This window comes from Plectropomus leopardus, chromosome 9 (genome assembly GCF_008729295.1).
Source record: "Plectropomus leopardus isolate mb chromosome 9, YSFRI_Pleo_2.0, whole genome shotgun sequence".
NCBI lineage: Eukaryota > Metazoa > Chordata > Actinopteri > Perciformes > Serranidae > Plectropomus > Plectropomus leopardus.
Window position 1 is genome coordinate 29336555 of NC_056471.1, and position 26467 is coordinate 29363021.

Sequence of the window (26467 nt, forward strand, 5' to 3'; positions counted from 1 at the left end):
CAAGTTAGTCTGACTTAACTCAAGCATGACAAAGAGGATTTAGCCAAAGAATAAGTTAGGAGATCTGAAAGTTCTTTTAATATGTTTAAGAAAATACAAATATTATTGACTAGTTTGCAACCAGCAGAATACAGATATTTAGCCCAGTAATCTCAGTTTATTAAAGTTGGTAAAACTTAAAAAGATTGATTTAACTTGTCATTTTTAAGTTGCAACAACTTCACAAAATCAAGTAAATACAATATTTAAGTAAACTGAACAATTAGATGTGAAGTACACATAAAAGTTGTATAGCTACTTACATTTTTCACAGCAATCAGTTTCCTTGGTTTTTAAAAGTAAACTCTACTTGTCAGATTTTACAGTGTAGCTGATGATCATAGTGGATAAGTTTAGTAGCTTGGGAATCTGATTTTTTCTTTGGGAGTTGGTGGAGACCAAAAACAGAGCTAAAAGAGACATAAATCCATTAGGTGGAGAGAAAAATGACTAAAAATGAATGATTATGCTGCTCAATAACTTGTTGGGTGTGTTAACAGGCAACAGCCTGCGACCAAGTTTGCCATAAAAGCTTAAAGATGATGATATGTCAATGTTGTGCTTGTTTCTGCTGCCCCCAAGTGCCCCAAAAATCTGCTACTGGAGGTTCAAATATCAACAAGACCACGTGATAGTCAAAACTTCCTGTACACAAGACAGGTTCATGACAGTGAGTAAGTGTACCTTGAGTGTTTTGCCAAGTTAGGTCTCTCCGGTGTTTAAGAGAATATCTCTGTGAGGTATACAGATGGTCAGAAGAACGGGACTTCCAAATCAAGTTGGGTGTGAAAATTTGCACCCTTAATTAAATAACTAACACTAAGCATCGTGCCAATTTGCAATACACAGTTTCACTAAAGGCATGATACCACCTTTAATCTCAAGTACAGAAGATAACAGGGTTGTTTTTTTTCACAATGTCATGCTGCCCATGTGTACACTAATTGTTTGGAGCAGACTTTTTTCCTCCAGGCCAATTAAATACATGACCTTCCACCTGTATTACACAGGTTTTTCTCCATTTTTCTCTTGTCCTCCTCGAGAGAGAGATCCATTGCCCACTTTATTGCACTGTCCACCACCTGAAAATCCAACACATCTGTCACGTCACCGGGTCAGATGGGTTGCGCTATACATAGAATGAAGTCAACACTTTGATATTAGAAAACGCCCACAACGCTGCAACCCAGTTAAACTCCCCCCTCACTCTCCTCTTCTCTCCATCTCTGTATCTGTGTCTTACTCACAAAACACAATGCTTGAAGCAATGTTGGCAGCTATTGTTCACTTTTATTTCACCAAATTGTTCAAAGGCTTGATATCCAGGATGGAGGAAGTGGGTGGAAACAAACGAGAGAGGGAAGGCAGAGAACAGCGATAAAATGAAAAATTTCAGGATAATGGCTTGCACAGGAAGAGGGCTTTTAACCAATTCTTTAATGGAAAGCCATCTTGTGCAGACTGCAAAACTGTTTTTTTTTTGGAGCCTATTCACTCAAAGTAAACACACTTGCAACAGAATTCAATTGGCCAATTCATCGAGAGTTCAAAGAGTTTTTAAGGGTTTTAAATAAACCTTTTGGAAAGTTTTAGAGGACAGAACAAACTGTGAGCTAAATAAATTCTTAATTCAAGTAATTTTACAGAAAAGTTGTAAAAGTCAACAACTACTAAGAAGGTCTCCTCTAGAAAAGCATTCAACCCCCAGTTACTCCAGTGGATAAGTGAAATCTGTAGTCCAAGCAGTGACTCTTTGAAACTGTTCAACTGTGTCACAAAAAGTTGCTGGATAAGAAATAATTACCCAACTGCACTTAATATATTTAGTCCTAAACTTTCTCCCTTTGAGTTTTGCTTTAACGGGTGTAGCGACTCATCTTTGTCACAAATTCCTCTTGTGTACATCAATGAAAGGATTCTGCAGTGCAACCTCTTATTCTGCGCTGCAGGGGGGAGGAACATCAAACATGTTTAATTGGCTAATTTGTCATATGATTGTTTGGGATCTGTGGCCCAGTCCTCTGCACACGTCTCTGATGGAATAATTGGCCATTTTAGGCACATAATGAACATGCAAATGAATATAGGATGCTTTGAAGCTGAGCTCGCTATAAATAAACCCATCTATCAAAGACACCACTTCCTTGTCTTTAAGCTTAAAAACCTGCAGGGTTTTGGGCGTTGTCTATATCAGCTTGCTCTCAACAAAAATACTCTTAACAGAACCAATTAGATTCAACTTATAAATAGATTTGCTGTTTCTGTAGGTGTAGGATGAAGGTGAAATGTATCATGAAAAATAATCAAAGATTCCAGATTCTCCTCTGGCAGTATGAGGTATACTGTAGGTCAAAAATATTTAATTCAAACATTTCTTTCCGAAGGAACATGTTCATGTTTTAATATCAAAGCTAAGCTTGTTGTCCGCCAAATCAATACAGCACAAGTTTTTATGTAATATTTATGATTTGCTTGTGGTTATCTTTGAAAACATCGCTTGACTGCAGTTAAACATAGTGTTTTGGTCGGGAAAAAATACAGTATATTTATTTTTTAGTTTAACCCTAATGATTAATGCTTTAATTGATTCAGTTCTTTCAATAAAAACGGCACCACTCCACTCACAACATGTTTGTTTCTGTCTTGTAGGCTCAGTTTTTTGATGAATTTACAGTACCTGCTGAGAACATTTGGCTTGGACCTTTTGCACAGTCCTGGACCTTGGGCCAGTTTATTCATAGAGCTTGTCTGGGACTTTCTTTTGTGCTCTATGAGGCTAAAAATGTGGTACTGGAGTACAGATTAGATGATCTTTTGTTAAGTATGTGATTTTTTGAATTTGAATCCTCTGAGTCATGCATGTGATAAAAGCCTTTCAACAAACTAAATTAAACTTCTAATATCTCACACACAATAAAGCAAAGCACAATTGCCCAAAGAATATTTTTTTTAGTGGAGTGCAAAGCAGCTGGTGCTAATTGTTCTTATAAATAGGGTAAACCAAGCCCCAGGTGCCTAGACTGAGTACTACTAAGGAACACATGCGGATAATAAAAGATGGGGAGGCACACAACCCATAAATGCGCACTGAATAAATTAGAAGTCTTTTTGTGGGAATATCCTCAAGGGTTCCATCTTTGCTAAAAAAGCACCCTGTTACATACTTATTTAAAGATACACACAGAAAGATGCAGGTACTAGGACAAATTTAATCAAAACTGTATAATAACATTGATAACACGGTGTGCATTCATCCCCAGCCTATGGAGCCCCACCTTATATTTTTTGGATCAATAAAGTAAAATGTAAACAGCTGCTTTTTCTTTTCTGTTAGTTTTTCATGATATTAACGAATATACTTCATGTAAAGCTGTGACTGCTGTGAACACAACCCCAACAAGTTTTAGAAGAATACAAGAACATAAGAACTGATAATGCTGCAAAGCTCACAGACACAAAGAGAGACTGTAACAAACTCTGCAAAGAATCAACAGAAGATAAATATAAGAAACTCTTCTAATAATCACACTGTGCAAGGGAGCATCAAACTTGCTGCATACAATATTATGTGGGTAATGTAAGTGGCTTTTAACATAGTGTGATTTCATCAGTCTGGGTGTTGTTTGAAGTAGATGTTGCAATTAAACACAATTTAAAAACAAGCCTCAAAGTGATAGTTGCTAAGTTTCCAGGGTGGAAACTCCCAGAACAATTCATGCACGTGTTATCAAACTATCATCAAATCAACACTTCTCCATAAGATCTCCATTTGCAGGGGGAAAAAATAAACTACATACACACAATAGATAAAAAAAACAAAATATATGAACACTGAAAACAAAAGATCAAGAAGAGAAGCATTTAAGCAAGATGAGATTAAAATCAGGTTAGAAAAACTGCTGGCAGCAATCGTGTTTCTGAGATTCAAGGGGAGGGAATGCTGACAACTATGGATCAAATTAAAGTATAGCATGACACCGCCGATGTCCAGAGTCCTACACATCTCTTCATCATGATGCTGTGCAGACATCATCATGATGGCTATGCTGCAGATCATTGCTTTTACGGTTAATATTACCATATATATATATATATATAATATATATATATATAAAGTTCCTGTCATGTAATAAAAACATATCTATTTTTTGTTTTTGTCTGTGATTACACGAACTTCAACAAGACCTTAATAGCTCTGTTTGTAAATGCTTATTCTTGAATTATTAGTGAGATTTTGTAAAGGAATGCATCTGCATAAAAAATAAAAAAAATAATATAACAAAAGCTGAAAAATGACTTTTTATCCTGGACGCTTTTCTGAGAAGGAGGAAGGAGAAATTAGGAAGTTGAATGTCGATCAATTCAGGCAAAAATCAATGATCTAATGTGTCACATTAATAATGCTTGTTGCTTTCTCTAAAATAATGAAGCTTTCTTGTATTGCTCTCTCCTGTTTCTCGCTTACTTTTAGGTTGTGGATGACAACTAGTGGGGCGTACTTTAGTTTTTTATCAGACCGACTTGTCTTGTAGATTAACATTTGTGTTGCATTACCTTTTGAACTTTGCGGTTCCTAACCACAGCTGGAAGACCCCCGGTGTCTTTAGGTTAACTTATTTAGTCTGTCTCATAGCCAGTTACTTGCTTTTATAATCCAGCAACTCTGCAGTGACGCATGGTTGGAAGATGCCGTGATAATGCTGCATTAAACAGAGGCTTTATTTCTTCTGCACAGTGAACACGAATCCGCGTCCTTTTAACAGTTGTTAAACTGGCACTAGGGTGGGGTAATATGGCTTAAAGTAATCTCCCTGTATTTTTAGGCAATGTCATGATAAATGATATTTATCTCTATATTTTAAATTCTCTTTGGAACTTATGTAGACTACTCAAACTTTTTTTTTTAAATTAACTACAGTTACAATAAAGTTAAGAGGAGTAGCTTCTGTCATGTAATAAAGTACTGTTATAGTAGTGTACAATAAAATATTGTCTAAAATAAATATTTTTTATAATTAAATGAATGAAAGTGGAACCACTTGCACTTTTTTATTTTTGAAGCAGGCTTGTCTCTGACCTGAAGTGTTGGTGTTTTTACAGTCAACTTAAAGCTTCTGGTGAAAAGCTCAAAAGTCTCATGGCGGTGGCTTAAAAAAATGACCTAAAAATATAGGCAATATTGTCTTCTAAGACACCTATGTGAAACAAGCAGAGATACATCTTATATATATGATATATTGTCCACCCCTAACTGGAATGTGATCTTATCTCAACGCTTTTTGCTGACTACTGTAGCCTCAGAAGAGCATGCCCTTTACTGTGTCTGTCTCTTGCCGGCCCGCTTTCACATAACCTGTCTTAAACGGAAAGGCTTGGCAGGTGACATTAGCCATGGAAAATGAAAACCATGCAAGTTTTTCTTTTGTATCAAGCAGCAAAAAATTTTAGCAAAACACCTTTGCACATGCACACAACGCAATGTTGATGCTGAAACATATCGTGCAGCTTTACAGAAACAACTGTGTGTTTTTTTTTTTAATAGAAATGTCATGATTTTATTCTACATCTTGGCGTCACAATAGAGATTGCATGAATCACCCTCCGCCCCCAACCTGGAAATAACCCAGTGCAAAACAGGGCAACAAGGTTGTTTTTAAATTACCTACAAATGATCTCGTGTCCTTTTTCATCAGGGAACATCTGTGGCCGTGATGAAATTATTAGAATTTGAAAAATAAAAACATCTATTATTTAGGTGTCCATGCTTCTTGAGATGCTCTTAACCTTTCTGAAGAGGCAGCAGTTAATTCATGGCTCTCTAATGTCTCTCTGAGAACGTATTTAGTTGAGAAACAAATATAATGAGATTCCAATTTACCCGAGCTGCAAATGTTTGTACCGTGGGAAGAGACTTACACAAACACTTGAAGAACATTCAGATTCCACAGAGCCCAACCCAACTGTGTCGGGTTCAAATTCAGGTCCTTCTGGCTGTGAGCTGACAGTGCGAACCACCAAACAACTAATGTGGCACCCAGTATTAGAGGACCTGTCAATCAGTTCTGGAGTGACAGCAGGTGCCAACTCTGCTTTGAATTTTGGCGGAGGGCTTTGCTTTTATATTTGGATGGGTGAATTTAATATGCTTTTGGGAAACAGTAGGGATGCATGATATGGAAAGTATAATCCCTAAAGTACAGCCCCTTTCCCCTCCTCACAGGGATACTAGGAGACTTCTGCTGCAAGCGTGAGCACTATGCCCAATACAGTTGGTGAGAGTTCACCTGCCTGCACACACAGTGACAGGGCTAACTGCAGCATCACACGACTAGTGCCCCCTAACAGTTATTAATGGGTTTAACGTCAGAGTCGAGACTTTCTGGTGTGAGTTTGTTGGGAACCTTTTAAAGGATCAATGTTGGATGTGAGCTGCTGCTGCTGCTGTATTAGCTCTAGACTTGGGCAGTATAAGAGTATAACGGTATACCAGGGCATGTAGAAATCCAGACGGTATGATTTTCAATACTGTCATAAATACAGGCGCTCCTCTTTCTATTTAACTTATTGTATGTGGTGCACAGCACACACCACCAGAGCTCAGTCTCTTGTCTCTCCTGGTGGTACAGGAAGCTGAGCTGAAAGACACAGCAATGCTAAGTGGTGAAGGGATATGTTACATGACTTTAAACTTAGAGCTTACAGAAAGTAGCAAACTCGCTCGGGGGTGTGGGGTTGGGTGCACTCTCATACTGTCATATACCGTTAATCCCAGTGAAATTTCAGTAAGGCATGAGGGTATGAAAAATTAGATACTGGCCAAGCATGGTTAGCTCGTGCTTCCTCTGACATTGTAAAAGGCCATCCACGATGGCAACATGTTTAGCTAGTCAGCTTGATGCACTTGTTCTTCTTCTCGATGTTTACTGGTGGCTCGCACTGCCACCTACTGTATCAGGGTGTGTAGATGCTATCAAAGTCACTGAAAGCAGTCCGGCTTTTTATTATTGGCGCTTTTCATCAGCCTTGATTTCATTATCAGGTTAAGCTATATTCATTTTAAACTTCCCATTATCGTGTGATAATTTATCAGCCTTATATATATTGTGCATCCCTGGAAAACGGTCCTCCAACATAAACAAGGTGAGCAACTGGGAAGCTGTAATTTACTTCTGCCACTAAAAGCATAAGCTTGTAACAAAGCCCACTTATGACAGGAGCTGCCGTATGAACCTATAACCGATGACTTACCAGCTAATTCTGTTGACATGTTGGGGGTTCGGTGTTTTGTCACTCTGACAGGAGTCAGGGCTGTGAATAAACAAACTGAACCCACAGCCTTTAAAATTAGACCACTATAGCTGCTCATCCTTGTCATACAGCACAGGGGGATAGCGGCTCCAGGCTGTGTCCTTCAGTAAATATTAACTGTCCTCGTCATCTGCAGTGACTTTTCGCCCCTCGTATTCCCTTTGAAGCCCCACTGTACAGTAGATCCCCATATATCTTGTGCAGCTCAGCCCATGATTGCAGGTTTCAGTAATCTTGCCTTTTGATCAATAACACAAGCAAGACAAATACATCTAAGTGCTACAAGTGACTGTGGAGGCCTGGGTGGAAAACTGGAAACATTTTGTCATGCAGCACAAGTGTGAAATATACAGTAAGTGTCTGTACTTAAAAAAAACAATGAGATTAAAGATTTTCAAACTTGTACAGGTAAGGAATTTTAGTTCACCCTTAAATACCATTTCACCCTCATCGTATTTTCAATATCTGTACCTAATTCCATGTGTATTATTATTGGTTGTTCTCTTTCTTCCCCCAGTGCATCCGTTCAGACTACAGCACGAGAAGAGCTATTTCTGCATGTTGAGACACAAAGAGTGATGAGACCATTGTGCTCTGAAATTTCCCTGACCATATCAGTTTTCAACAAATTGGCTAGCACCACTCCCTACAGCTATGTCATACATCTACACTGTTTTTCTACTGCATCTGTCTTCATTCAGCTATAATAAGGGAGGCTAACGGTGCCATGTATTCAGTGATATCACTGTCATTAGAAGATGTCAGAGAAAAAAGGAGGGAAAAAATCAATGAAAAAAGGCAGACATCTTTTTTTACATCATAATGCCACAGCATTGATTATGAAAAGCTTTATTCAATCATTCAAAGTTTGTTCTCAATGATAAGGTTTTCTTTTTTTTAAACATCAATGTATCCACCAGAAAGAGACACCTGAATGCTCAGTGGCATTGCTCCAGACAATAGACCTTTTCAAAGTCTCCTATTAAAATATGGCAGAGTGATTTGCACGGGCACTATTCATTCCTGTTCCAAAAAGTAATTTCATTGCCTTCTTTTAAATTTTATGCCATGGACCTGGCCTTGTATTTCTCTATTCTCTGCATTGTGTCAAACATTAATTCTCCTACTGACCACTAAAAATGGCAAAATGACGGCAATGAGTTTATGCAAGCCGGGGATTTTCAAGGCTGAGGATATGTTGCTCTCTTCGCAACTTTATCACTAAGGTAATGGCTTCTTTGCCCTTATTTTGTCTTTCTCTTGACTGTGATAAGGCTGCTGTCACAAAATATGTGTTTTCAGAGAAACAAAACACCCCAAAAAATGTGATATCATATGAGCTTGTTTTTTATGGTGCCAGTTTACACACACCAAGAATAGTCTCACAGCCTCTGTTGTGCTTGTGTATGTGTGGCTCTACTTTGTTACAAAAAAACCCAATCTGATCCTGCATCAACTGATCTGATACAGAAGATGAGCACATAATCTGGATAGATTGAACTGGAACATTAATCTCCTCTGCTCTGAGTGCTGCAAAATTCAACAGGAGCATTTAGCCAGTTGCCACAGCCAAGACTTTGCAGACACTATATAGTATAGCCGCAATGCACAATAATGTGTCAGATGAAAATAATTGTGTATTGCCAAGATAAATGATATTATAACAGAGGGATGTCACTTAGCTAAATAATTGTGTCTACTTTTTCTAAAATGTTGGTAGTTAACCAAATAATATCCCATAATTTTTCAATCTTTTTTTTTTTTTTATTGATGGAAAAATCTGAAGGTCATCTGTCATTTTGACATATTAGAGCACTGAGGGCGATCTGCCTTTACGTTAAGTGATTCAAACTCCTGCCCTGACTTTCACTTTTTGTTCTATGACAAAAAATATGTCAGTAACTACCCCACTTGTAAATTTGAGGTCTTTATGTGTCTTAAAAAAGATGGTTCACAACTGATGGTTAATAATTGAGACTACAGAACATTGTCATCCTGAATACGACTTTACACCCTCGTGGTGGCCATATTGAAGTCATCCGACCGTAGTGAAATTAGTTTATGGCCTAAATCAGCTTTGTACTTCTGGCTATTGCATTTATGCTTAAAAAATCATAAAAGTGGCGTTCATTTGTGAAGATTATCTTGCTAAACAAAACGTGTAATATCATAAATGTTTGTTTGATCTTATATTCTACAATGATCCAAAATTCAAACGAAAAAGTCCACTAAGTTTTTGACAAGGGAACCAAGGCAAAGTTAACTTTCATGACACGGTAAGCATTTGAAGATGCAATCATCACTAAAGCACATGTCATGCAAGAGAAACTATAAAATCAAATGTAACAGTTAAACTGTCCTATTGACATTCAATATGTGAGGTTTAGCAACATCAACTCATGCATTGTAGAGATGTAACGATTCACTCAACTCACGATTCGATATGATTCACAATACTGGGTTCACGATCTGATTTTTTTACATGTCTTTTATATACAAAATGAGATTATAGAAAAAGTATGACTGAAAAATATTTTTAAAATATTAAAAAATATTTAAAAAAAAAAATTAATTATTTCAAACAAAAAAAATACAAAATACTGCATTTTCTCTTCTTTTCTATCTCAAATTAAAAGTCTCTTTTTATTTCTGAGGTAGGATACAAATGCAAAACACAAACTATGCAATGAATGCATTTCTGGACATTCACAATGTCCCCTACTGTTAAAAAAAAAAACTCTTTCACTTGGGACCGAGTTAAACCTCAGTGTCGACCGGCACCAAGACCCTGCAGCTGACAATGGTTTGGACGCCCTTGCAAACTTAATGATCCACAGGTCTAGATTTTAATGAGGAGCTTGTTCTTTGGCGCTGCTGTCGATGACAATGCCAGGTCTCGTACAGAGGTCGCAGCATTAATGGCGCCACAGAATCATTAAAAGAAAGCAGGAACACACAGGAGGTTCTGTCCCTTTACTGTAAACAGGCTGATCTCACTGGAATGCCTCCGGTGGGGAAAGGCACAGACTAATCGCTAAGGTAGAGGGTCTCTAGAGGGCCGGTAGCTATGATGCTTCATGAGCATGTTTTTCTTGGCAGAGCTCGGGGGACTCGTCCACAAAGAGTTCGCTCTACTGAGATGCCAGAAAGGCAGCCAACAACAACAAAAGCACTGTAGTTCAACTAGTTCTTCTTTTATAGACACAGTCTAATTACAGATGTTCATTGGGTGGCATATGTGCCTTGTTGATGCAAAATATAAACTGTAACTGTGCTGTACAGTAGGAACATAACAACAGCACACTAGGATGGAAAAAAACTCAAAAAGTTGTTCTTAGTCACACACTGTACACACCATCTCACCATTATCTTATCATTAAATACATACATATATGAACAAAACCCACTTGATAACCACAATCATATACAAACCACTATCCTCCCCCCCAACATCTATTTTAGTTACACGACACAAAATGCATTATACATTAAACCCAGTGACTGACTGACTGAATGTCAGGGTCATGCCCCCATCAATGTCAAACCTCTATTGATTTTTCCCTCTCAATGATTATGCAAAATCAGACATGATTTCTGTCTTAGTAGATTCTCACTCATAAAAGAGTTAACTCACCTCCTCTCCCCCTCTCCCACTCTCTCTTTCCATGAGATCACATCACTGCAGCTTCCACACTCCTGATGGTTTAGCTGCAAATCTTCACCTACGTTTTTAGCAAACATACATATTTATTTATCCTTTAATGTCACAGCTACAGTATGTGTTGTTACAAACGTGTTTGCTATTTGCCATTTAATGCACAAATTATTTCTACCATATGTTAAACAAGAATAGACAGACAGACAGACAGACAGACAGAGTGTAGAAATTTAGAGCCATCCAAGCCTTGATGTCCTTTAGACAGTTTGGGTCATTTGGTTTCAGGGGTAGGTAGATTTGGGAGTCATCGGCATAAAAATGGAAAGAGATGCCATATTGTTCTGTAATTGCCCCTAAGGGGAGCAGATTAACAGAAAAGAGGTTAAGCCCAAGAATTGAACCTAGGGGGACTCTGTGAGAGAGAGAGATGCAAAAGATGACTGATATTCACTCAGCCTAACAGAGAAACTTCTATCAGACAAGTAAGACCAAAACCACTCCAAAACAATACCGGTGATACCTACACAATGCTCCAGGCGAAAGATGAGGATACCATGGTCTAGTGTGTCAAATGCAGCTGTGAGGTCTAACAGGATAAGAATAGCAAAAAAACAAATCATTAAAAACTCAAAGTACAGATTCAGTATTTGATTTAAACCTGGATTGGAAAACCTCAAGAATGCCATGCACATTTAAGTAAGACTGCAACTGCACAAGTACAACTTTTTCTAGTGTTCTGGAAATAAAAGGGGGGGTTATTTTTTTAATTTGTTTTTGCCTCTTAATGTAGAGATTAGCAGTTTTTCTCTAGACTCAATGATAGAAAACTATTGTAAGTATCTTTTTGGTATGTCAGTCTGCTAACAAAATAATTTAAAGATGTCAACTTGCATTAAGAGGAAGCTGTAATGGGCTTTAAAGATTAATTTATTAATCGAGACAATAACCAGCACAATAGTTAATATACAGCAACCCTAGAGTGAATGCCTGCCTTATACTGGAGGCTCTGACCGAAGGCATAGAGACAGAAAGAGCAGGGATGCAGGTGAGATCATATGTATAGTAAAGGTAGTCAAGTAGCGGCAATGGCAATGTAATTATTAAAGTGAAAGTGCTATTCTAGGTAATGAGATATTACTCAATCACATTTTGGCAGTAATTTAAATGTAGCAAGCCATCCCTGATTGAAACCGTAACTGTAATTAAAAGGTCCACACTATTGCCCTACACATCCCATCAGGTGTATCTAAATGGACGATACATCCTGTTAAAGGCACAATCCTAACTTTACATGTTTTACATTTTGGCCATTTAGCCATCTAAAAGACTCATTAACTCTTTATCTATAGTGTTTGATTGTATTTTGATATACAGTATTTTTACCTTCACAGTAATAAAAAGGCAAGGTCTATACCAAAAATTACCTGAATGCAGTGTAGGTGATTCTTCAAACTCTGCATTACAATGTGTTTATGTGTGTTCTTCCTTTGAGATATGCAGTTTGGGATTTGGTATTGCTAAAATGTCCAAATCAATGTTTTATGTAACAACATGAAGTCTGCAGGCTATTTCACTTCATCCAGGTATGATGTAATCTAACACCGCCAGCTCATCCCGATGTTGAAACAAAGCTTGTGTAAAGAGTTGATCTATGTTCCCCAACATCATGATGCAAGAGTAAAGTAAATGATGCAGTGCATCCAAACGGTGAATAGTAAATAAAAAATTGAGAAGCACTGGCACAGAAGGTTTATTGGGAGCCAAATGTCTGAAGGTTTTCTAAATGTATGATCTCCCAGATAATTGGATGTGCTGAATGCACTGAAACCACTTGCTTGATGTGCCGCAACCTTAGCCCTGATTGTCTCCGCTCGTGGCAATTGTCTGCTGCAGAGATTGCTCGCCTTCATGCACACATTTCCCTCCGCAGATTGGACAGGCTTTTGTGCACCACTTAATTTTCAATCAGATCCGATCCTGACTAAGTTGCCATGCAGTGTGAGGGGTAAACGGTGGGTCATATGCTCTCCCCAGTGCTAATGAGAAGCTTCAGTCAACACATGGCTGTCATTTCTTATCCTGTCTTCCATAGCTGATATGAGCCACAGAGAAGGTATGGCTGACAGGGCCTGTCCATTTCCAACATACACCCATCCAGCTGGGACCAGAACCAATAACTGCTCAGCTCCTTTGCATATGGTGTCAGTTCAAAAGCAATCATTTCCACAGCTCTAAGTTTAAGCTTGCCCAGGGGACTAATTGTCTGTCTATCAAATTAATATGAAGCAGAATCTTTTCAGTGATCATGAGATGGCCTCAACTTGCCTTCTGGTGATATGTGGTCTCATTAAGACATCCCTGAGACATTTCAATACAGCAGATTATGGTATAATACCCCTGCTGTAGAATGAACCAGTGGTACAGCAACGTTATATTCTACGGTCGATCACTTCACTCTTAAAAGAGCATCTTCATACATGTTCTATAGGGCTGGGTGACTGTTTCCATTTTTATATCATCCAATCATGGAAGTAGCAGGAAGGGTTGTGGGGAGTTACGTCACAGTACTCTGATATATGTCAGTACGCTCTGCTTTTTGGAATTTAAGCATTTTAAACACTGACCTCTCAATCTAAATGTGTAGTTACCCATTTTATCTGGGTTTTGGATTTCTTAGAGTAACGACTGTTAAATAGTTAACCTGCGCAAGTGGCCTATGCCTTTGTGAGCATTTATACTCATGCAGAGATGTGAAAGTGTCGCTCTGTAATTACAACTCCAAAACACTATTTGTTGGGGTGGTTTTTTATGCCACTATGTTGAGTTTCTGAAAAGTGCTGTAAAGTTTGGTTGATTCAAAACACATGAAGGACACATAAAATATGTCTTAATATAGGCAAAATTCAACACAAAAATTGGGCTTCATGATAACTCATAAGGTTAACAGACACAACAGTTTTCTTTAGAGAGACATGCTTCCCCCACATATACAGCACGCTAATGTTATTCTCAGAGGCCTTTGATATTTTACATGGCATTAACTAGCCTAGCGGCTAGCAGAGTTTTTCTGTGCTCATATGAAGTTAGGAACAACAGCAACATTTAACAAAGGTATACAATAAAAAAAAAACTGACTAAATTGCAACGCACAAGGTTCACTGACAAAACAACTGTCGTCCATTCAAAGTCCAAAGTCTATCTGTCTGTACTTAGTCCAACAACATCACAGCATCATGCTCCATTTATAATTATTATTTCACCTCTCCTATCACAATCCAAATCATATCCATGATGTTTACTGCTTTTATGGAGTGCAGTGAAGTACTAATGAGTAGGAAGTGTTAATTCTTGGGTCTCAGCGCACAGACAAACCGATCCACCAGAAACATTCCTAAATGCACAGTAGGGTGCACATTTTATAGATTTCTTTTAATAACATCTTAGCTCTGATTGTAAGTTTGTTACAATAGCCTTAATATGGGCATGGGGAAAAACAGTCGTCACCTGAACTGCCAATGTACAATCTGCCAATGATACATTCCCCAAGTTAAATTTGAATATGTAACTATATAAACATACTTGTGCTTGTAAAATGTGTCTTGGCACATCATTAATACAGTGTTTTCAGAATATTTGCACTAGAAGATGTTTGTATTCAATCAGCAGTGGTGTGGTAGAGGACTGTAGATTTGCTGAACATATATAAGTCTAAAAAAATGACCTGCACAGCCATAATTAAAAGCAGGGTTGACCACTGATTGCGATGTGGCGTAAAAGTGGCTGATAAATGATGGAAATAGACCATGTGCGACCAGCGGATCGCCATTTCGTTAGCTTCTGTATATCTAACAACAAGGAAAGTATGAGCCAATTTGTGGCAGTCAGCAGAGCATTAGTGGAACCAGCGTGTCATCCATCTGGCACTGACAGTTCATTTATGGCATTGTGTTCTGAATTTAACAGCCTATGGTCATAGATTACAACCAGTTTAATATACGGGACAAGGGGAAGACCTTATGCTGCTGTAATGACAAGCTTTCCATGCTGTTCCTGTGGCAATAACTGAGGGCTAAATGTACTGAGACTTTTGCACCTGTTGTTGAGGTGCAAATGTAACGCATTCTACCCCAAACATATGTGCTGTATTAATCAAACAGATGCATCAGGACAGAGCTGCAATTTGCATATTGTTTGTATGCAAAAATGACTTTTTCAGGAAAACTGTCCATCTCTGAACAGGTATAAACACAGCACAGCTCCAAGGACTGTAGTGGTGGAAAAAAATAAATATTGGTTAATATTTATGACTAAAACAAGCATATCAGAAAAAAACTGGTGCATTCAAGCCTTAATGAATTACAAAATATGTGATTACCAAACTCAGTGGGCTTCCTCCTCTCCAGAGTATGAGTGTCTGAACAAAATTTCATGTCAATACATGTATTAGTTGTTGAGATATTTGAGTCTGAACAAAAGTAGTGGACTGATCAATGGATCGACTGACATTGCCTCCCGTCAGCCAGTTGCTAACGTGGCTACAAAGTAATCACTGCTTCTTGGCCCGTGTCCTGACTTTCTACTAATAATAATTAAAATCTGTTAAGCAGATATCCTGGTAACTAACACTGACTAACAGGCAGAGGCACAAATGGGACCCAAATATAACCTGCTCGCTGATGATAACTAATACTGAATTGAGGGGAATTCATTATTATGCTGTGATAATGAGTATATATCTCCATAGTGCTAGGTAAATTGAACCCATTACCTGGAGGACAAATAATCAAGTGACACATTTAACATGCCATTGAGGGCACATTCCATTTTACCCACTAATAACCCCTGAATCATAATTACATCTAGATTTGGTTGCGAGCTCTATTACATTTGCTCAATTATCCATTTCCTCTGATTGCCACGGTGCCTTTTGTAGTTGCAATAAAGAGCAAAACCTCTGCGGCTGTGTAACATTTAGGCAATCCCTCTGTTTTCCCGTGTGAAGATTTAAAACCGTAAACAACATGTTTATAATTTACAGGTTTTATTTTTTAAAATATTTTAAAGTGCTTAGAAAGAAAACAATGCCTCTAGCAGAGATTTCTAATCGCTCCAACAGGTTCCCGTGTCCTCTCCCTGGAGCACTCGTCCAATGAGAAATTGATTACATATCAGTCTCAGTAAAAAGAAGAAACGTCTGGACTGAGCAAGGGAAGAGATGAGAGAAAAAAAGGGGGTTTGTGTTGGGTGTTTTTTTTATTCCTTCTTTTGGCTCCTGTTGATCTGATATTGATCGCCTGACATTGGTCAAATATCCCACTCTGCATTGCGGATAGATGCTGATTGGGTGTAGAGTAGTCTGATAGGAAAGGGCACATGTGAGGTTGATTCGAACCGTCGCCCAGCAGGCATGTGTCGCCGATCTCAACGCCTCATTCTGTGATTTGGATGAAACAGCTGCTTTGATTGTTAACGTTGGCCTACCTGCGCTGTTTCTACACAGGTTGCTCTTAATTTATGCCAAGTCTTGAGGCTGCTGTTTTTAAGACAGCTTGTATGTTGACTCTCGTATAGCGTAAGGAATAGCTGTAAACACGTATTTCTCCTTTCCTGCAGTGAGGCTTTGTTCATCTCTAAATTGAACGTTTCAGAAGTAGAAGAATGCACTGTTGGTGAGACGGATATGCTGTTTGTTTTTGTTTTGGCTTGACAATCTGAGGATGTTGCCCCCAAAACCCTCTGTAAGGAGGACCGCAGAGAGTTTCAACAGCAACACTGTATAGATCCAAAGCCGCTCCCAGTTGTATGAAGTTGCTTTTCAAAGTTAACAAGTGAGCTAAGCTGAATCAATGCACAGACTCAGTCAATCACTCATGAATATTATGAATATGCTGTCTGCAAGCAGTTTGCAGCTATTCCCCTTTGCCCTGAACAGAACAGGAGGTGCACAGTGGCAAGAGCTCTTACTTCACTGATGTCTAGCTTTACAGAAGGGAGAGTAGCCTTGTTTCCAGGGACTAAGAATAATTGGTGTGTTTATACAATCAATGGTAGAGAGCAGTCAACCTTCTCCAGGGAAATATGAACGCTACAGCACTACCACCTGCTTCTGCCTCTAAACAGAGCTGAGCGTTTCACAAAGAGCTATATGACTGCTTTCCGATTGTATCTTTTCTTTTTTATGTTGCATTTGTATGCAACGCAGTAGACTGCAGTACTTGTCGATATTTCATTTCATTGGTTTTTGTATGTTCTGCATTGTCTTTTGTGCTGGCTACATTATGTCTAAGATGTTCTTTTACACCGCTATGTGCTCTTATGTTATTTGATGTACTCTGGTGACATTAAGTACCTAGATTTGCAGTACAACATGCGTCTACTTCAGGCTGGTAATTGTTTTGCAGAGAACATTAGAGATACCCTGGTAATGACGATGCTGCTTTTCATGTTTTTCTCTGTATAATACTCCCACATGGATTCACCAACATCATTATTTTTCACTACGACAAGATGAAAATGCAGACGCTTGAGTGGATCCCCTTTTATGGAGTACAGCTTTACCAGCAAGAACTACAGGTTGTTAGTGGGATGAGATGAGCTATCCGGTTTTTTTTTTTTCAAGACTGCTGTCTCATTGAAGGAGTAATTCAACATTTTGGGAAATACGCTCATTTGCTTTCTGGGGAAAAGGTTTGATTAGAAGGGTGATACCTCTGCTAAGATAACAGTATGTACCTATCAACACCTCTAAAATCTCATAAATGAACATGTTTTCTTTCCCAATTACGTTTATTAGATTTTTGTACAGTTTGAATAAAAAGAAGATTTATAAACACCATCCCAAATGACGAAACTTGGACAAATATATTATCAAATATAAATATGCAAGCAATTATAGATGTGTACTTTTTTAAAGTAAATAAATAAATATACTCATTATATATATATAAAATCTGATATTTATAAACATTAAAATATATAATAATACATATATATATATATATATATATATACACATATACATATATATATATGTACTTACTTTTACATATATATAGTACTTACTTTTACACTAATACTTACAAAAAATGCATTAATATATATACCAAAATCATAAAAGCATTATTCTATAACTATTTATAAGACTGTGCATAAAAGTCATTATGATATTCTCTCTTTATAAATTAACATGTTATATATCATATATTCAATCTGTACAAAATATGAGGGTAAAATGAGAATTTGTTGGTTCACAGTGGGTTATGTTTCAGACCATTTCTTGGATACTGACAGCAACTTCCTGGAGTCCTCATTGGTTGCCTGGCAACAACTTAATTATTATAATTATTATTAAGCAATTAGGGATGCTGGTCAGCAGTGTTATCACCTTCAGACTTAGCCAGGCTAGCTGTTCTCCCCTGTTTCCAGTCTTTATGCTAAGCTAAGATAACCCCTCACTGGCTGTAGTTTTTTTAACGTACAGATATGAGAGTCGTATTTCACCAAAATGGCAGTCTATGCCTTGAAGTCCACAGACCCCGAAGTAAAGCCAACAAAAGCTGCTAAAGTTCAGAGCCAGTCCCATATTTTGGTTAAATTGACAAACTCTCCAAAATACAACACAGCAATCATTTTCTTTGTTTACTCTTTTCACTGTTGGAGGGCGAGATTATCATTATCCTCATTGGGTTGTTGGAGATGTTCACTATTTTGCAAAGCAAGTAGCAGAAGATTAGGAGGGTACTTCCTAATGGTGGTTGGTTGGCTGCCAAAGATGCCGTTGGAGTAAACTGTGAACATTCGGCTGGTGGTAATTTCCCACCTTGCTTAAATCTTGCACTCAAACATGTTTCAGTTATTATTCTTCCTCTGTGTGAAAAACTCTTTCATTTCCCAATTCCTTTAGGTCATAAGTAACCTAGATGCAGTCATGCACGGCTCAGTGGGTCAGACATGGCACTAACACTGCCCAGGGCTGAGCAGTTGTGTCCCATGGAGGTACCTAAAGTGAAACTGCATGTGTTTGGATCAAAGTATCCCTGACTTACAGTAGGTTCTGCAGGTCATTTTCCTCCATTCCAGTAAAAATAAACCACCTTCAATGGCGAATAGTTTGTAGGTGACCTTACAAGTTGTCAATGTAGCAGAAACGTTCTTTAAACGTACATACTTTGTGCATCAAATTATGTTTTTAAGCATTTTTAGTGCCTTTCATAGCGAAAAGGGTCTACAGGACCTTACATGCATTGCAAAGGGAACGGAGAAAAACGTACGGTATAAAGAACCCCAGTAATGAGTCCAAAAACCTGGAAATCTGTCAATCATGGCATTTCAGCCAGGCTTCCTGCAGCTTAAGGCAAGGTAGATTAAGACTTTTTAGGAGTTTTTTTTAATTGTCCCCACAAATATAATTTAAGACCAGTTTTACAGTAACCAAAATGAAAACTAAAACTTTTTTTTTTCTTTAACTTTAGGTCGGGCCAATTTTGCCCAAATGTTTGTAACATAAAACACTGCAGTCCAGCGAAAAAACTAAAACTGGGAAATACCTGGCTTTTGTTGGTGAGTTTTCTTTGTGATTTTGATTTAGAAAAATTTTAAAAATAAATAGAAGTTATCATCTATTTTGAGATTTTAAACTGCAAAATAAAAAAAAATGATATCACAATAGTGCTTGCCATGTCTGAGCATTCTTATGAACAACTAGTGAGGACATTTTAATCCCAATTAAGGCCTCATTTTTATATTAATGAATTCAATGCTTTTTAAGACATTTTTAGGGCCCGCAGGAACATTCAGTTTGTCTCAAAGTCAATGGCCTTTTTAATGAGTTTTGAATGACGTCTTTGGTTTACATAAACTGAAGGGACTTATGGGTTTTGTTCTACAACAGAAAATACATCATTAAATACTCTACTTGTGAACTTTTTGTGTCTTGAGAAAGGCAGTTGCTAACAAGTTGCTAAAAAACAGAATGTTATCATGCCCAGCTGCACCAAACACGGCTTTTTCAGCCTCGTAGCTGTGGCGACACAATGGTAGTGTATTTCATTTAAGCCTAACATTAGCTTTTTACTTCTGGTGACTGCATTTCCAAAAATGGAAATATCCCATAGGCTTTTTGATGAGGGAACCCAGGCAACATTAGCTTCCAGGTTGGTCTACAGAAAAACATCCTCTGCGGGGCAGACTATCCACTGGACCACACACATTCACCTTTAGAGAGAGGTCACACGAGCACTTACCTTTGTAGAAGCACTCCTCGCTGTGCATGATGGTAATCCTGTGTCCTCTGAGACAGGAGGCCCGGTGGAGCTCACAATGGTTCTGGTACAGCTTCCCATCAGAACCACACACAGGTTTATAGTGCGGTTTGCAGTGATCCAAGCACTGACACTCCCCTTGGCCAGTCTCATGGTTGGCCACACAGTGACGCCCCAAGCCACAGTACTTGTGTTCACATGGACTTGGATAGCCATTGTGTCCCATAAAACCTGCACACACAAAGAAAAAAGAAAGCTGCGTTTTTGTCTGACCGCAACAGGTGATCTAGATTTGATTCTGCCAGAACAGATGGAAAGTCTGGGTTAAAGCTCTTGTTACAGGTCGGATCTCATTTGAGCTGTTTCAGTCGCCTTCGCCCTCAGGGAATCCCCCATCAATACTGGACAGTGTTTTTCTAAACTCACAAAATGTCAGTCAAATCCATAAATTATGCAAGTCGAGTCCACTCTAAGGCACCCACAGTGGGAGTGATTAAAAAAGCCTGTTCGGTTCAACCCAATCTGAAAATGCAATGCAAAGCAAAACATCTTACTGAATGTGCAGAGGCAAGACTACAAAGATGTCATATCAATGCCAGTAAATCTTATTCAAATTACTTTAAATTTACTATCAGAGACGAATGTGCTCAGTCTATGTGATCACGTACGGCTCTTCCATTCCATCAGCAAACCTTCTCCATATCTAGTTCAATCGCTTGCCATTTTAAGGGCTATTTTAATCAGTCTGTGATGAGGAGAATGCTCTTTAAACTTCTGACAAGTGCTACAGCAAGACTTAATGGAAGTGTACATCAAAACAAAACAAAAAACAGAAAGAAACATCATAAACATTTAAACATTCTCTGTTGTTACACTGTCAAGTGTGACGTTTTGGGCATTAGCCCTTCCTCAAACAATGGGGAATGTTATTGCTTGGTCCAGCACCTATTTTTTATTACTTTTGGATGTGTGCACTGCTCAAACTTTTCTCAAAAAGACAAACATCACCTGTGGCTGCAACTAACAATTATTTGAATTATCTATACATTAATTTTAGTATGTTCCTAATCAATTGTTTGATCCATAAAACATTAAAAAATTAGTAGCACAATATCCTCTAGGTTTTTAAACAGGTACGTCCCGATGAGATCAAAGAGAGAGACCAAGAGAGACCTGGCCAAGACAGTGAAAAGTTACAGACAATAACCACAATAAAAACAAAAAAGATATGCGGTAAACATCTGAAAATATTAAAATACCTACAAGCATTGACAAGTACCAACCAATTCTTTCAGCCTTGTATTTATGAGAGCCTTAAAATCAGGCAAAGAGTTCACTTAGATTTAAATCCTTTTGGAGCCTATTCAAAGTGAGGGGAGCAAAGCACATAAAAGCTTTCTCTCCCAGCTCCGTCCGTGCACAAGGAACAGACAATAAAACTAAAGATGAGATCGCAGACTATAGCTACAGTCAGATCTCTGCTCAATCAAAATGCAAATGTATGAATGTAGTTTACCCAGTAATGCTTTGTAAATGAATAAATATCAGCGACTGAGCCTCTGAAAGGTCAAAGATGGCCATCCAGCTCTACAATAAAGTGTAAAGTGATAGGTACAAGGTGACATTGGTGAATCAACTGGTTAAATAAAAGACTGAATTCATTCTATAAAGTATGCTGTTTTATGAATATTATCATTTAAAAAGAAAACAGCCACACAGTAATGCAGTGCAACAACGACAGCTGGGGGGCAGGGTCTTTGTGTGTGTATGTGTATACATACAGTATATATAGTATATACACAGTATATATAGTATTGTGGAAAAGGCTTAAATGTGGCAGAATCATTCCTATACAAATATTGTTTATATAATTCTCTTATAGTTATCAAATGGTCTGCTCACAGAGTTTTTTTTGAGTCACTGAAATAGTAACGAGAAAAACAGTAATGTCCTCTCAGTGCCGATCATGAACACTTACGACAACCTGCCAGAAACAAGCCGGTGACATGCAGCAGGCTACCTGTAGTTTACTCAAACAACGCGAAACAGTCATGATGGCTGGTGAAAACAAAGGTGCACAAGGAGAGAACCTGTGGTTGAAGCTGCCCTCCTCACATAATGTCCCACGTCTGCACGGTATTTAGCAACAGTCAATAAAATGGAGTAAACAGCAAAGCTGTCCATTTCATTACTTTATATTAACAAAGTAAATAAGCAAATGTCAATTATATGGTAAGCTCCATGAGCAATAAAGAAAAAGAAAAACATAAATTTGACCCAGATAGACGAGAACACTCTAAATAAAACAGGTGAACTATTCATTTAATGAGCTATAGCACAGGGCATCGCTTCATAACCATTGGGTTGGGGCCCCCTAAGGGGTCCCCATGTAAATCTCAGAAGTTGCACATCTAAAAGATCTTTTAAAAAATAGTTTGCATAGAATTGACTTTTTTACACAAAAAAAAAAATTCGATTGAACTCACAGCTCACATCAAATCACCTTGTGACGCAGGGTCATAAATATGTGTCAAAGAGGATGTTTACAGTGGCCGGTGGGTCCCACAGTTTACCTCGTCATTTATGACCTCCAGCATGCTGCAGGGGTGTCATGGTGTGAAATAACACTCCACAGTGAATGACAAAAGGGGAGGGAACGGTTCAGGTTTTGCAGGAACCAATACTTTTTCATCCAAAATGACCCTTACAATAACGAAGGCTTACACATCATTGAGTATTCATTTGATCCAGAGCCGACGGTTTGAAATGAAAAGAAAGGCGAAGTGAAATGTGTGAAATGTGTCCTTGAGCAAGACCCTTTTCCCCTGCCTGCTTCTTGGGTGCACCCTGAACTCAGACCAATTTGTGGAAAAGGCACGAAAAGGAGAATTTCCCTATGGGGATTAGTGGAGCAACAGAGTAAAAAAGGTAATAACAGAACCAACATTGCAACTTGTGTGGTGTTTCAGCAGCAGTTCTTTAGAAATACAGGGTTCTTAGACATTTTCATGGACATATTTTCAAATCTTTTCCATGATTTTTCAAGGACCACATTTTTTTCTTGGCTTACTTGGCCAGTGTTGTTCAAATGTGTAAGAATCAAATTCTATTCAGTTGTAATTCTGGCCTCCCACATAATCAGTTCAAGGGCGGTCAGAAATTTGTAAAATGTTAAAGTTACTAGCTGATAAATGGAGTAGGTTTTTCTTAGAAAATATGCCTTCCAAAATGTAAGAAAAAAAATGCCCCAAAAGTTTAAGTATTCCACAAAAGACACCGAAACCATTTTGAAAAAAGGGGGAAAAAGTAAAAAGTTTTCTATAAAAATGGCCAAAACAATTATAAAAAGAAATCACAAAAACTAAGCATAAAAAAAAATGTTAAAAAAGAAAAAAATTACCTTTTAAACATTTAAACATTTTCTTTAAAAAAAATCTCCAAAAATGAAGAAAAGAAAAAAGAAATATCGTCTTTTTTAAAAATAAAATATCATTAAGTTTGTTTTTATAAAAAAGACGAAAAAATTGCTAACAGTTTTTAAAGAAAGCATGTCTTCCAAACCATCAGGCTGGCATTTTCTTTAAACATTTTAGGCTGTTTTTTGTTTTTTTTAATTCACCATTATGTTATAGAACTGTAATTTAATGTATTATACACAACATTTCAATGATTTTTCCAGAACTTTCAATTTATTTTTACTAATTCCATTAATTTTTCAGGCCTGAAAAATTTGTGCGTGAAATTACATGACTTTCCAGGTTTACCATGACCATGGGAAGCCTAGAAATAGTGCACAAATTCACAATTACTGGGATATATGGCAGAACAGTGAGAATAATTTCAATTACAACAGGTTTTACGAGAACCTTTAGGAAATAAGTAGTGTGATTTTCTCCTACAATAGCATTCTGTTTTGGTCTGCCTTTCCAACCTGTATGAACACTAATACGTCTTGACAGGCCACAGATCAGTCTGTACAGTAACCCATGAACCACATCTAATATATCAGCTTTCTAATAGCAGCTTGCTCACTCTTAGATTGCCCTTTGGAATAGTCCTCGAGGGGTGGACGGGTATGATGAGAAGAGAAAAAAGAAAAAAGCACTACAACCATTAGAGCAAATGCCTCTCAAGGCTGCACCGTTACATAAAGTCATGAACATAAGGGACAGCTGGCGATGACTACACAGAAAATGATTATAGGTTTGTCCACAGCTTACTCCATTTGTGAAAAGGTCACTGTGTTTAAGTGTTAGTGTATGGTCCTTCAAAAAAATACCAAAGTAATAAGATCCCAGAAAAAAAATCTCAGAATGCTCTTTTTATTGCTTGACTAGCAGAGCTTTTTAATGGATACACTAAAAGCTAAAATGCTGAAACATGGCTCACTCTGGCACAGTGTTGATGAATGAGATCTCTGGCATGTTGTTCAGCACCACAGCAAACATCCTGATGAGACAGTCTCATGAATTCTTTTTTTAATGAACACAATATAAATCACATAACACGTCTTGTGCATATTAAGTGAGCAACATGTTTTATCGTTATGGAAGGATTATGCAGGGGAGACAAGCCTCACAACAGACAATGATTTAAAGTGAAAATGAGATCAGGGTGTAAAATGTTTGGCCTAAACTACTGTGGTTTGGCACTGTGAATTTCATTCATTTTATTTATTAATTTTCAGTAACCACTTATCCTGTAAGGGGTTGCAGGAGGGCTGTTTTATTTATTTATTTTTATTTTTTTTGCTAAATTTTATTTGACCATGTCCGAAGATTATATTTTTATCTTCCAAGTGCCCAAAAAATAACCTGTGCAGACAAGACAGAAAATAATCATCGTTCAGGACTTCCAGGGTTCCATAAACTGCGGGATTGGATAAATATATCAGATATTGGCAACTGAGTAGATTGACGCTATTTTTGTCATTTTATTGTTCTATTTTAATGGTCTGCCTCTGACGGATGAAAGTGGCAGCGCATTTGCCAGCTGAGGAGCCGCCAGAAATTTTTGGTTTGAGGTGATCGTTGGAACATTGAAAACACCAACCAAGATGGTTTTGGTGGCTTTTCTTTGTTTGTTTCTGTTGAGTTTGAATGAAATGTGTTTTATAACGAGTTAACAAGGCCATTAAGCTAGTCTTTATTCAAAACTTGTATTTAGAGAGTGTACAGTTGTATTTTTGTGAGTTTATTTTGTTCATGATTTATTTATTTTGCAAAAACACGTGAATATATCTGCGATCATTGGTTTTGGGCTGATGGTGGCCAGTTGGAAATTTTAAACATATTATCCAACCCTATTCAATAACATGTTACATTACTTAACATCTGTACCAATCAATAGTTTTAATAGTGTTCACATAAATCAAATGTCTAATAAGAAAAGGGGCTGCTCGATGCATCAAATAATCATTGCCCATGAAGCATCACCGCACAAGTCTGCAGCTATAGAAAGCTTTTTGCCTTTTTTTGAGCATGTTGTCCTTATTTTAGAGTATGCACATATCGTGTATGACTGAGTTTTACCTCTGTCCAGCTTAAAGCCATGCTATGCTAAGCTACCTAGCCATTGCAAAATGCCAGACAGGCAAATTTAGCGGCTAGCTGTTGAAGAGGATATTGAAATTAGCCGTACAGATATTTTTTTTTCCGGGTTGGTTGAGGCAAGGCAAGGCAAGTTTATTTGTATAGCACATTTCAGCAACAAGGCAATTCAATTTTTACACTTATTGTTCAATTAGGCAACTGTTTGCTAACTTAAAAACATACTGAGGTCATACTGGGGTTACTGCTATGTTTTAGCAAGTTATGTAATATTTCTGCTGCCTAGATTTAGTTTTTAATTTGATTCTTTATTTTGCTGTTTAACCTCAACCTTTAACCCTTAATTAGCTATAAGTTGTGTTATTTACCCAAACCTATTCAGCTAAATAAGTTATATGTTTGATGTCAAAATAGCTTTATTCTTTGTTTTTGTTGTATGATCTCTTTTAAAACTTGTCAGTGCGTTATTGTAACAATCCTGACTTCTATATGTTTCTTTCTTTTTTAGTCGTCAGAAAGAAGGAAAGCCATAATGAAAGTATCCACTCAGGATTCATATTAAAAATATCTATAAATGTTCTACGTTTTTTTACTTGTTTTCCCCCACATATCAACTCTTGTAACCTAAAGCAAGACTATTGCTTTAATGGTTA

At 37.6% G+C, this 26467-nt stretch overlaps 1 protein-coding gene across 1 annotated transcript in view; it reads right to left on the reverse strand.

Moving 5' to 3' along the window:
• fstl5 (follistatin-like 5) overlaps positions 1–26467 on the reverse strand; it is a 276477-nt gene that overhangs the window by 181690 nt on the left and 68320 nt on the right. The window contains exon 4 of the mRNA XM_042492899.1: positions 20248–20496. Coding sequence (XP_042348833.1) covers positions 20248–20496 — 249 coding nt within the window. The remainder of the gene's footprint in view (positions 1–20247; positions 20497–26467) is intronic.